At 38.2% G+C, this 14320-nt stretch overlaps 1 protein-coding gene and 1 long non-coding RNA gene across 2 annotated transcripts; one reads left to right on the top strand and one right to left on the bottom strand.

Annotated features, from left to right (window-relative positions):
* Nucleotides 1–3477: 3477 nt before the first annotated feature.
* On the bottom strand, nucleotides 3478–9213 carry LOC134223621 (uncharacterized). Its single transcript, XR_009982634.1, has 3 exons — nucleotides 9049–9213; nucleotides 8896–8990; nucleotides 3478–3712 (listed from the first exon to the last, which is right to left on the bottom strand). It is a non-coding gene; the product is annotated as an uncharacterized LOC134223621 (long non-coding RNA).
* Nucleotides 4536–6045, top strand: LOC134227814 (uncharacterized). Its single transcript, XM_062709491.1, has 3 exons — nucleotides 4536–4554; nucleotides 5002–5884; nucleotides 5945–6045. The coding sequence occupies exons 1-3, from the start codon at nucleotides 4552–4554 to the stop codon at nucleotides 6043–6045; spliced, it is 987 nt and encodes a 328-aa protein (XP_062565475.1). The 5' UTR covers nucleotides 4536–4551.
* Nucleotides 9214–14320: the final 5107 nt, after the last annotated feature.

Genomic DNA, 14320 nt, shown 5'->3' with positions numbered 1-14320 from the left:
CCAATGAACTTCATAGAATTTCTAATATTGAGACATTGCAACAAATGTCAAACAAAATAATTTCCAATTTTAGACAAAAATCGTTGCAATATTTCATTTTGATTGGAATTTTGGTCTATGATGAATGATTTTTTTTTTATTGTCTTTATTAATGAGGTTTTCGGCCCTTGACCGGTTCACCTCATATGATGAATGATGAATTTTTCGTGAAATGTAATATCCAAAATATTTAGGAGCTATTCGTATACCATGTGGACAACTTAGGGGGTAGAGGAGTAGGAAGAATTTCCATGGTTCACACAAATCAATGAAAAATTGCGTGATCAGATGTGTACGCTGATGGAAGGAAGAACACATCTAAAACTGTTCAACATCTGTCCACGTGGTATGAAAACAGCCCTTCGGAAAAAAAAGATTCATCAAAGGAATAAACTAAAATAGAATAATTAATAGTTGACGGACGTTTAGATTATAAACCTCATTGTACAGACCCCATTTTTCTGATATGTGTGACATGCTAATTACAAATGTGTATTAGCCGTCTAATCATTCTTAATATAATTCAATTTTCTGAACACATAACTATTAAGACTTGCCTTATTCTACGAAATAACTTGAATTGAAATTAAAATATACCGTTTATTCAATAGATGTCTTATATGTCATATTGAAAAGCATTATGATTCCCCAGATTAGTTTGTTTTCCAATTTAACGTACTGTCACTTTAAGTTTGAATTGAATTTAATTATGTTCGATAAATGGGATGTAGCTTAGAAGCAGATAGACGAAACGTTCGACGAAATTGTTTATATTGGATGTGTCATTTCAGGTCCCTTTTTCAGGTCAGATTTTTCTCAAAATATTTAACTTTGATACGAGAAGCACGAACAATCATCAACTCGTCATAATTTTCATCATTGAATTCTTACCTTTTTTCTACAACAAATATAATTTTGAAAAAGTATCACCGGCGCGAGCTTACTCGTAATTTTAATGCTGATACAGTGACAGCTACATCGATCAACTGAAACCGAAATACGCCGCTCGGTGGTTGGTTGAAGAATTGACCACGCGACGCCTCTGGTTATAGCATGGACCCTTAAGGCCCCCACACAATACAGCGGAACGGTGACGGAAACGGCGGATTTGACAGTTAGCCCATATATTTTCTGTCAAATTTTCCGAGATCTGCTTTTGATTTTTGTGGTTTTAATTTCAAAGCCTTCTTTCCAATTCTATGCCCTAAAAGCTAACTGTCAAGTATCTGAACAGGATAAGAATAATTATTGCTACATTAATTACCTTTAACCTTCTTTAATTTATTGATATCTCATGAGGTGGACGGATTTCGATGCTGTCTGGATTTCGGTCCCGCACGGTATTATGGTTTTTCATAGGTTTACAAGTTTTTAACACAGCAATCGAGAAGACTCTTGTCGACAAAAGTTTTCAATGATAGTAGAAAAATGAAATAGGCGACTTTCAGCATTTCGTGAAGAAATTTGCGACTTTTTGCAATTAAGGGAGTAATTACAAGTGGAAAAAACATGTATAATACTATCGACAGACATATGATTTCCGCACAATGATTTTCGTATCACGCTGTACGCGTACAGTGACAAGATGACACACATCTTTTCTTTCCACCGTTGTATCATGTTGTATCTATTTGACAGCTTGATTTGAAACTGATTCTACCGATATCTACCGAAAGCGTCATAGTTTACCATTTTTTCGTATAGGTATTTTAGCAGAAATATGCGAGTTCTAGCAAATATTCCGCAGGGCAATTATTTCTGCGGACGTTAATCACTCTATTCTATGGTTTGGAGTGATATCAGTGCAAACGGCACTGATCGTTCATTTGGACATTATGAAGGATATAAAGCCAGCACCGTTCAATTGGGTCATAGATCCAATTTCGAATTTGTCCATAACAACGGTACAAAACATTCTTCCCATCTAAAAAAGTAGATGCTGACTAATGGCAAATCAAAGATCCCGCATCCTTCGCAATCCCCAGACCTCATTCCAATTAAAACCCATGGGATCCTTGCACAAAATGTTCGAAATCACAAAATGCACAAAATGTTCGAAATCACACGATACAGAACTCAAACCATTGAATATCATGCAAAAGTGACGGTAGATCTTCCCGGAAACAACCCAAGAACTGGCAAAATCAATAGGAAGACATCTTCAGAGCGTAATTTTAGCAAATAACGGGCTTACGAATAATTATTTTGCCAATGTTGTGAAAAATATCATCCGGAATTGCAGAAAAACGAATTTTACTCAGTCAGCTTGGAAATGTTTGTTTTTATTTCATATGTCAAACGGCGTATTTGACATTTCAAAACAACAAATTATGTTCTGTTTCGTACAATACAACGGTCGATGGGCAGGGTACGGAAATCATCGTGCTATCGTGATACCAGCGTGATTCTGGGTGACAGACATATGATTTTATGCTGTACAGTAGGGTGTCCCAAAATTGGACAAAGTCTGGGATTTTGGGGGCTCAACCTTCAAATGAAAGCTTAGGGTAAAACAAAAGAAAAATTGTTCTACGACAACTCTGGGAAATGACGTTTAGGGGTGGCCCCGACGCGTTTTATGAAAAAAGTGCATTTTTTATAGGTAACATCGAAAATACCGGTATATCGGAAAGAAATTCGATGAAACCCATCCATTTTATATTTTTTACATTTAACTTAGGGTCTATACTTTATGGTAAAACTTTGATACCGCATGTTTTAGGTCTATATATTTTTCACTGATGCTTTAAATGCCCAAAAATGATGAATTTCTCTTAATATTTTTTTATTAATGCATCCAAACGGGTATCCATCATAATGCTTTCGAAACTATACATAGAAAGATGGGGAACTTTATAACGAATATTTTGCTAAAAATAGCAACCTTCTATCTCTAACCGTTCAAAAGTTATTCACGATTTACTGCAGCTTGGAAAAAGACTTTTTGAAATTTCGGATCACAATACCTGCACAGAAAGAAAAATCATTGATAGAATCAAAAAAACCATTGGTTAAAATAAAAAGTTGCGTTGGTTCTTTTTCGTAGAGAGTTGCGTATGTTTAAAATAAAAGTACAACTACTTTTGCGTCAACGATGGTTCAAAAGTGACATGCCACTCTGAAATTAAAAGTTTCAACTTTTGAAACAAAACTGTAAAACTGTCAGATCCAAATGGTTACACTGTGAAAGAAAAAGTGATTGTTTTAGATAAAACCGAGGATAAAACTGAAGGGTTAATCCAATCATGAACTTTTAAAAGACCGCAAGTCAAAAATGAATCAAGACATAAAATCATGTTCCTTTTGACTTATTTGCAACTTTTTAAAAGTTCATGTTTTGAACAGTTTGCTCGTCAAAATAAACATTGAAATGAAAATTTTATTTATATTATTCAAAAAGATGGAGACATCTTGGGAGACATGCTTTTTAGAATGAGAACTATTGACTTTTCAAACAAAAACTATTGCCGTTGTGAGCATCCAAACACCTGTTTGCCGTTTTCTCTGCGCTGAAGTCAGCACTGCGATTCTTCCTGATGCTGGAATGCGGATGCCTCTGAACGAAAAACATGATAATTCAGCAATAGGGGAGCATCTTTGGCCATTATCTACCGCCGCCAATTTATTTTGTTTCCATGCAGCCAATCGCTCGAGGTTTTCCATCCTAAACAGCCTGTAAGCGTAGAACTACTTTAGAATAACGTAATAAGTGCTGTGGTGATTTATAAAAACGTATGTTAGCAAGCCATGAGTTCAGAGGGCTCATCTGAGTTAGTTAGGAATCACCTTTCAATAAGTGTGGTCGAGTTTATAATAAAATAAATCTTCTACAATACGATTGTGTTAATCTAAGAGAAAAGCATCACATATTGGCGACGAGAACCTACGGTGCAATTTTGTGAAACTTCAAGGTATGTACTAATTATGGACGCAATAAAATTTGGAAGATTGTGAGTATGGAGGAAAACGAAATATCTCGTCTCGAAAGAGAGAGATGCCTTACCGGTGGAAAATCCGACCGAAGAAGGCAAAGTGATCTCGCCTAAAAAAAGGGAGATGCGGAAGATCATCCGATTGAAATAGAATAGAATGTCTCGCCTAAAGAACGGGAGACGCCTAAAATAGCGGAAAAGAATCCGGCTGCAAGAGGCAAAATGGTCTCGCCTATTAAAAAGAGAGACGCCACAATGGTGGCTATAATTGTACAGAGAAATAGCATGAAGGAAATGCGCGGAAAAAGGTGGATTATGGTCTGCAGAAATTGTTGGTGAAAATTTTCTATCATAAGGTTAATGTCATAGTTGCCATAGTAACAAAACACTCACGACCGTAGCAACCATCGTTTGTTGCCATGTGCCAACGGTTCTTGCATACCAAACAATCTTCCAAATAAAATATAGAAAACGTAATAAAATAACAAATGATATTGTTTCGTATAGAAATGGAAGATCAATTATTCAAAATTCCACCGTTTGAATGTGAAAACGTGCCACTGTCGGAACTCCGCTTAAAATGGTTCGACTACAAGAAACAGTTTGAATACGTTGCCGTTGCTTTAAGCAAAAGAAGAAAAAAAATTGAAAACATCTTCCTGGCAGTGGGAGGCCGCCAGCTTCAACGAGTATATGAAAGCTTACCAGTCAACGATGCCAACGCTCCTGAAAATGAAGAAGACGAAGACGAATTTAGTGCAGTGATTCGCAGATTGGATGAGTATTTCGCACCAAAACGACACGACACGTTCGAACGATACTCGTTCTGGACTCTTAAACCTTCTCCGGGAGAAACACTGGACAAGTTTCTACTAAGGGCCAAGACAATGGCAAACAAATGTCAATTTGGCTCCACCGAAAACGAAAGCAGGAATGCGGCGGTAATCGATAAAGCCGTCATGCTGGCCCCACCTGAGCTACGTCGGAAGATCTTAGAAAATCTAACATAAATCTGGATGAACTCACCAAGCTGGTTAACTCCCATCTCTCGATTCAACAACAAGTCCGTGAATTGAATCAACACTCTCATGCTTCAGGTAACGTGCTTGAGGTTCATAGGGAAAGTGCATTTGTGAACAGCATTCAAGGCAAAATACCAAGTGGCGTATCTACTTACTGGAAGCAGAGTCGGCCCTTGCACGTTGACTCGAAGCCGATTGCCGATTGTGGAAAATGTGGAAATAAGCCACACAGATCAGATGATATGTGCCCGGCTAAAAACGAGCAATGTCGAATCTGTAACTATTATGGCCACTTTGCCAAGAAGTGCAAAACAGACCCAAAGAAACGGAAGCCATCATCAACTATTTCGAGAAAACGTAAACAAGAGAACTACCTGGATCGCCATAACACATATCAACCGAAAATGGCAAGGATTAGCGCTGTCAAAGAGGAGGACAAACAAAACGAGATGGATTCTTTCATCTACGCCATTAGTGATAACCACGATGAAATGGTATGGTGTAAAGTGGGACAAGTACTGGTTGAAATGATGATCGACTCGGGGTCAAAATTTAACATTATCGACGAGTCTACATGGGAGTATTTGAACAAGAGAAAGGCAGCGATCAAAAATATAAAATCATCGAACAAGCGTTTGTCGGCGTATGCTCAGCAGGGTGCACTAGAAGTTCTATGCAGCTTTGAAGCCGAAATTCGTGTAGTTAACGGAGTTAATGAAAAATACGATGCTACATACTACGTCGTGAAAGGAGGGCAACAAAATCTACTTGGGAGAGACACCGCAAAACAGCTAGGGGTCCTCTTGGTAGGACTGCCAAGCGTTAAGGATGAGGGCAGAATGGTTCAACACGTTTCCGACAACACCATCGAGAAGTTCCCTATAATCAAAGGTACAAATTAGAATAATATCAGACAAATAAAGAATAAACATCGAATTAAACTAATTCAAGGCGTGAAATTGCGTATCGATATTGACGAAAGTGTTACACCAGTTGTACAACATGTCCGGCGCGTCCTGATTGCTCTGCGTAAAAAGTCGAAGTTCAGATAAGCCGATTATTAAAAACAGGTATTATTGAAAAGTCGAGAAACCAAGTCCATGGGTATCCCCTATGGTAGTAGTTATAAAGATGATGGTAGCGTACGCTTATGCATCGATATGCGGCGAGCTAACACAGCAGTCAAAAGACAGTATCACGTCATACCAACTTTAGACGACCTTCTCACGAGGTAAAATAATATAAATAACATTATAAGAAACATCTCATTAATGAATTTCAAAATATTCAGATTGAACGGGTCACAATGGTTTACTCGACTGGACATCAAAGACGCCTATCATCAGATTGAGCTGCATGAATCAAGTCGGTATATCACACATTTATAACCCATTTGGGGATGTTCCGATATACTCGTCTCATGTTCGGCATATCCAGCGCTTCCGAATACTTCCAGAGAACCCTTGAACAAATTCTATGCAATTGTCCAAACACGTTTAATTTCCAAGATGACATATTCATCTATGGGAAGACGGAAGAAGAACACGATGAAGCTCTATCACGCACGCTCGACACCTTGGAAGCCCACAATGTGGTCCTGAATACAAAGAAGTCAAAGTTCAAAGTCCAGGAAACAGAATTCCTTGGCCATCTTATCTCTCGTAACGGACTCAAGCCAACTGATGATAAAATAGTAGCAATTCTTAGTTTCCGATCTCCAAGGACCTCAGAAGAAGTTCGAAGTTTTCTGGGCTTGGTGGGTTATGTTGGCCGATTTATCCCCGACCTAGCAACCAAAACATTCGATCTACGGCAACTTATCACCGGGGTCACACGTTCGAATGGGAATCCTGACATGAAATAGCTTTCAACGCACTCAAAGAGGCCATTTGCACCGCTCCAATATTAGGGTATTTCGACAATGAGCGCCGAACGAGAGTCATTGCGGACGCTTCTCCCGTGGGATTGGGAGCTGTTTTAGTGCAGTTCGAGGATGAGAACGACGATAAACCGACCATAATATCGTACGCCAGCAAAAGTTTATCCGCAACGGAGAGGCGCTACTGTCAAACAGAAAAGGAAGCCTTAGCGATCATTTGGAGCGTTGAAAAATTTCAGTTTTACCTAATCGGAAGAGAGTTTGAGACGGAGACGGATCATCGACCACTTACGGCAATATTTAAATCCACTTCCCAACCACCGGGTCGGATCGAAAGATGGGTGCTTAGGCTTCAACCATTCAAATTTCGCATAATTTACAAACCTGGGAAGGACAATGTTGCTGATTCATTATCGCGCCTCTCAAATTCAAATAACAATTATGACGTGGATAACTCTGACGATCATTTGTATATCGCGGCGATCACGGAATCGGTTGCCATTGACGTATCTGAAATAAAGAACGAGTTAGACAAGGATTCGGAACTAATTCTCGTTAAAGATGCCATATTAACAGCAGATTGGAATAATGAATCGATTAGAACAGGTGCGAAGATGTATGTTACATTCCAAAAGAATCTCAGTTTATTGGAAGAATGTGTCCTCCGCGGATGTAATACCAAAACAGTTACGCGCAAGAATGTTGCAACTCGCCCACGAAGGTCACCCAGGCGAGACACTCATGATTACCCGATTGCGCGACAAAGTTTGGTGGCCGGGCATGGATGCCGATGCGAAGAAAGTAGTGAAAGAATGTGAGGGGTGTCGTTTAGTAAGCAAACCCTCTGCCCCCGAACCCATGCAACGCAGAACAATGCCAGTAGAACCGTGGGTAGATGTAGCAATGGATTTCTTGGGCCCACTCCCATCCGGCGATTATTTACTAGTGGTCGTAGACTACTATAGTCGCTACAAAGAAATCTGCATAATGAAAAAGATTACATCAGAAGAAACCATAAAACGACTGGAGCCAATTTTTGTACGGCAAGGATATCCTAGGACCATAACGCTAGATAATGGACGACAATTTATAAGTAAGGACTTCGAGGATTACTGTTTCACAAGAAATATACATCTCAAGCATACAGCTCCTTACTGGCCTCAAGCTAACGGGGAGGTAGAACGCCAAACAGTTCACTACTTAAGCGTCTTAAGATCAGTCACTCACTCAATCGTGATTGGAAATCAGATCTGTTGCAGTACTTGTTAATGTACAACACTACTCCACATTCCGTAACAGGCAAGCCTCCAACTATGCTCCTCCACAACAGAGTCATCCGATCAAAATTCCATGCGTCAGTGACCTCGAGAGGATGCCACCAGCAAAATCAAGCGCACATGACAGAGACATTATTTTAAAGCATAAAGGAAAAGAAAGCGAAGATCTAAGGCGTCATGCCAAGCCTACAGACATTCAAATCGGTGATAAAGTTTTATTGCAGAATCTCATTTCACTAGGAAAACTAACCCCAACATTCGATAAAACGGTTTACGAAGTAGTAGAACGGAGTGGAAATCGACTAAAAATCAGTGATCAAATTTCAGGAAGATTCGTCGAAAGAAATGTAGCCCACGTGAAGAAAATTACAGTTCCAGAAGTAGTTACCCCACCAACAGAAGAACATCATGCAGACGACGAATCATTAAATAATCAACTTCACGTTCCAGAATCATCAATTGATACTCGTCCTCGTCGTTACGTTCGTCAACCTTCTTGGCAACAGGACTACATAATTCATTCTATAGATGAATTACGAACCAACGTTCTGCGGGAAAAAGGGAGATGTGGTGATTTATAAAAACGTATGTTAGCAAGCCATGAGTTCAGAGGGCTCATCTGAGTTAGTTAGGAATCACCTTTCAATAAGTGTGGTCGAGTTTATAATAAAATAAATCTTCTACAATACGATTGTGTTAATCTAAGAGAAAAGCATCACAAGTGCACATTCATAAAATTTTCTCACCGATTTAATTCAAGGAGTGCCCACAACATGGTGATGAAAGTGCGCCAGTGCTACCTTTGCACCAAACATTTTGCGGAAACGGTCATGGCGTGATTCTGAAACAAGCAAATCAATTATTGGTCTGCCGAAGGTAATTCGGTCGTGAGTACTCACCTTTACCTCGAGGAGGCCACTCTTGGTTGGAGGTTCACTCTTGCAGCTACATATCTGCTGCTGCTATCGCAACTCAACATTAAAAAAATGTTTCGGATCAAGTTCTTAAATCCTGCGTGGAATCGAATGATCATAAAAACAAAACAATGACAAACTGCGATAACCTTTTTCGCTGTCATCGAGTCCATTCGACAGACTTGACATTGACAGTTCAACATTTTTTATGGTAAAAGGGGGAACTTTTAAATCTACACTCAAGAAAAACGAAAGGCACTTTTAAATTAAAGTTACCACAGTTAATGTCAACAATATTACTTTTATTTTAACAAAAAATAAACGCTTTTCAGATGGAAAGTACGAAATATTTCATTCCACAATATTTGTTTTTTCTGTGTGGATCATGTTTAAGAAAAAAAAACGCCTACTTTTCCATACCAACCAAATGAGCGCTTTAATAACCAATATAGTATTCATATGAGTTGCATAAAATTGATTTTAATACTTATTTGAGTGTTATAATGGAAACCAGAGGCGCGGCCACGTTCCGAGACATGGGTAGGACAAAAACTGGATTATCAAATCTATAGAATACTTTGATGGTATTTCAGCGACATTCCGGAGATCTCGGACTTCAAGAGATTTTTTTCGGACATCTTGTGATAAGTTATAAAACTCGCTATGACTATTATATTAAGAAAATCATTACATATCCAGTATTTATAGAACATTTCCTGAAATTACGAATTTTCAAAAGTTATTGTGGATTCCTTTTTCCTTTCAATCACTTTTTGTTACCGATTTCGCAAAAATCGAAACAATAAGCATCCATTAGAGCTCACAATTGTTATTTTACGATAAGCTTGATAAATAAATTAAATTAGTATCTGCGAGTAAATTTAAATTAAAATCCTTCTAGAATTGTTAAAAAAACCCTAAGTTTGAACACCGTCTTTATAAAATATAATGCTATTGAGGGACGATCGAATTCGGAACAAAATTAGCTTTTTAGAAATGACAGCCCTACTAGATTCGATGGAAGAGGACAGATAGCTGATAAATAAAAGGGACAAAATGGATTTTGGAGGCGAATGGGGTTTTGGATAGATGATGTGAGGAGTATCGTGTGGATAATCAGTGGAAGGAGTCGAAAGCAATTGATAACGACAAGACAGCGAGTGGTGAAGCGGAAGATCCTTAGCCAGGACGTAGCCGTGATCTCAGTGCGGTCAATGACCGCGAGAAAGTGCAAGAAAATCTTGATATGTTTTTCGGCAGCCGCTGTTGTTTAACGCGCCATCCTAATCGGTGCTATGGGCGTGCTATGTCATGACGCCCAGGTCGGTCAAACTTCCACCGCTATTCAGTCCGCTGTAACAGCCATGCTATTATCGAGGATCCACAAGAGCAGAATTCCCCGCCGACGGCACACATCTCCGCAAAATCATCGTTGGTTCCGAACGAATGGACCAACACAACGTCATAGTAATCGAACCCCGATTCCAAGGTACGTGTCTATCCCAGCCATCCAAAGAAGGGCCCCAACATCACCGAACAGCAGTGCAACGTCTCTCTTTGTAGCTAAGAACCCGAATAAACTGTTCAAATCAATCTCTCTTATCTCACTTAATCTTAAAAAAAAAACGAAAGAGCATATGGATGTGGCCTTGTTCGAATATGTGGTAGTTCATCGTTTTCTATAATCGGTAAGTGGTAGTGTTCCAAGAGTTCTCCCGAGGCCAGTTGCCGACCCTGAGAGAAAGCAGAAGAGGTGAGCAAGCCAAGGTACCTAGACGTACGGACGTCACTAAAGGGATCCTTTCATTTTCGCGAGAATTATCGCAGAACAATTTTATGGCCGCGCCGGGATTCTTTTCCGAAAAGCGATTTCTCCCAGAAAATTTTCGTGAAAGAGCATCCTGTGCTCCTGAGATTGAGTGAGTATCACGAACCCTGGCTACAGTCATCATAAACTGCTTCATATTCGCATATTTCTGCGATTGTTCTCTCATATCCTTGTTTAGTTTCTCAAAGTTTTGGAGACGAGCTCGGCAGTCTAATGACTACCGCTTCTGCCTAATAGACAAGAGGTCTGGCAAAAACTACATCACATAATGTGGCATAGACTCCATAGACTAATTCACTTTCCTAAGTGAACCCTCAATCTGAGTACTTTCCGGGGTATCGTGGGGATACAGAGATTTTCTCGGTCTCTAGTAGCAACATTTACTACAAACTAATATTCCTTTCCTTTCCCAACTGACTGGAGGCGTAGTTCACCATAGAACGATGTGTTTGGGTACAGAACAAGGATTGCAGAATTCGCTATCAATCGATAATTAACGACGATAGACGAGAAGCATAAGGCTTTTTCGATCATAATAAGACATGAAAACAAATTGCTTGTCACATCATATTGGACGTAGTGGAACGTTCTGCCCAGAAACGGAAAAGAAACCATTAACAAATGCAGTCAGTCTTAGCTAAGTTAAGCAAAGCTATATTCTGGTTTAGATATTCAACTTTTGATTATTTCACCGGTTAGTCTGGTAATTCTTATAAAATTTAAGAAATTCTCTGAGTCTCCATGAAGTAGCGGAAATAATAACTATTAGAAACTTTAAGACTTCTAGGGAAATCTCAATACATCATTGAGCACTTTTTTGAATGGATATGGATTTGGAATGGATCCTCATAACAGACTATCAGAAGTCTAGAATTGATTTCTCCTGTACAATCCCGGAAACCTCAACGATTGTCAGTTCAACATCTGATAAACTTTCAAATTGCAACAGTATTGATAGTATTAGATCTTTTAGTTATCCATTTGGTATGTTTTTCCATAATCATGGGTAGGACAATGCTTCGACTGACCTACCCAGGTATTTTCATGCGTAGGACATGTCCTACTTGTCCCACTCACTCCCGGCGCCACTGATGGAAACCCAACGATGGACCAGTAGTAACATGACTGACTACAAATTGTTCAGTTAGTCTAGGTGAGTGCTCAAATAGATTGATGAATATGGTTTCAAAACTACCCATAGGTAGGTTCAGTTTTCGTGTCATGGTTTGTCGAGCTGTGCAATGTTTCTCGATAACATGGAAATTAGTTGTTTTGTGACCATCTTGATTTTTTGCAAGAACGATCATGTGAAGCAAATCCAACTAGATCATTTTGATATCGATTTGTCATATTCTACGCCATATTGAAGCTCATTTTACGCCATTGCAAAAAAATAGTGTGTGTAACTAATTGCAAAACTCGATTTTATCAGCACTCGTAGTATTTATCTCATTCGGCAAGCCTCGTTGGATAAACGTACAACCATGCTAATTAAATCATCTTTTTGCAACTAGTTACACAAATTACTATTATCATTATTATTTTATAATGCATATTGAAATATTTGGCATCTATCATCTACGGAATCTCTGGAAATAAGAACAATCTACACTAATTACGAACTATTTTGCCTACCAATACTGAATACAATGATAAATTGATTGCATCGATAAATCGGGACCAAAATGATCCAGCCGGATTAACTTCACATGATCGTGCTGGTTAAAAAATCAAGTTGGTCAGAAAACAATTAATTTCCATGTTATCGTGAAACAATGCACAGCTCACCAAACCATGAAACGATAGCTGAACCTACCTATGGGTAGTTTTGAAACCATATTCATCAATCTATTTGAGTACTCACCAAGACTAACTGAACAATTTGTAGTCAGTCATGTTACTGCTGGTCCATCGTTGGGTTTCCATTATAACACTCAAATAAGTATTAAAATAAATTTTATGCAACTCATATGAATGCTATATTGGTTATTAAAGCACTCATTTGGTTGGTATGGAAAAGTAGGCGTTTCTTTACTTAAACATGATCCAGGTATTATGATCCGAAATTTCAAAAAGTCTTTTTCCAAGCTGCAGTAAATCGTGAATAACTTTTAAACGGATAGAGATAGGAGGTTGCTATTTTTAGCAAAATATTCGTTATAAAATTCCCCACCTTTCTATGTATATCTAGTTTCGAAAGCATTATGATGGATACCCGTTTTGGACACATTAATAAAAAAATATTAAGAAAAATTCATCATTTTTGGGCATTTAAAGCATCAGTGAAAAATATATAGAGCTAAAACATGCGGTATCAAAGTTTTACCATAAAGTATAGACCCTAAGTTAAATGTAAAAAATATAAAATGGATGGGTTTCATCGAATTTCTTTCCGATATACCGGTATTTTCGATGTTACCTATAAAAAATGCACTTTTTTCATAAAACGCGTCGGGGCCACCCCTAAACGTCATTTCCCAGAGTTGTCGTAGAACAATTTTTCTTTTGTTATACCCTAAGCTTTCATTTGAAGGTTGAGCCCCCAAAATCCCAGACTTGGTCCAATTTTGGGACACCCTACTGTACAGTGATATTGGTATCATATATGTGTCACAAGTATAATTTAAAGATATCTTTGGTTGTATGTGGATGGAATGTTACAATGTTCAGCAAAAACATGTTATTTTGCTTGTTTAACAACTTTGTAGAAGAGACGAAAAATGGGCAAAAACATCGGAAAGAGTTAGAATGAAAAAAAAAGGTTTTAAAGGGGTTTTTACATAAAACGTCATAAGTTTGTTATATATAAGCGATGGAGACTCGGCATATTCAGCAAAGTTGCTCGTATTAACATTTGCCACAACTTTGCGAAAGACACTACGTGTCCATTTCATTCTGGTGGAAACATAATTTTCTCAACTCACTTTTAGGGAGATTTATCATCAAACTATTTTTATCAAAAGATGCGCTCCTAAATATCTTAAAACTACTGTGAACAAACCCTATATCCAAAATCAACAGTTTTCGAGTTTTTGTATTTCGATCGTGAAAATGCCGAAATAAAATACTGTGCAACGGTCTCCATTAGGTTGTTGTTGTTGTTGTTTATTAGTGACACTTTACACTATCCGTGAATTCGTGTCTGATAAATTAGAGTAATTAAAAAAATATATATATATGGTAAGGGTATAGTAAATTCACTTAGCTTATGTATTATATTAGTTGCTGCTGTTCGCCGATTCCGTGGTACTGCTTTCGTTGTATTTCTCCAGTTATTTGCATAGATTTCTATTTTCTTTCATTTAGTTCACTTTCTTTTGAATGTTTTTACTGCTTTTTTGTTTTTTGTTGCTTTTCGCTTGATTTTACACTTTCATACACATATCTCGTCTTCTTCGTTCTGTTCAACTTCCTCTTCATTTTGTATTC

Source organism: Armigeres subalbatus, chromosome 3 (genome assembly GCF_024139115.2).
Source record: "Armigeres subalbatus isolate Guangzhou_Male chromosome 3, GZ_Asu_2, whole genome shotgun sequence".
Lineage (NCBI taxonomy): Eukaryota > Metazoa > Arthropoda > Insecta > Diptera > Culicidae > Armigeres > Armigeres subalbatus.
Note: the sequence above shows the minus strand (reverse complement) of the source record. Positions and strands in the feature narration are given on the sequence as shown.

What these genes read in the sequence shown, in the direction of transcription:
- LOC134227814 (XM_062709491.1), top strand. An exon ending in GAAGTTCCCTATAATCAAAG is followed by an intron (nt 5,885 to 5,944) that starts GTACAAATTAGA and finishes AACTAATTCAAG; the next exon opens with GCGTGAAATTGCGTATCGAT.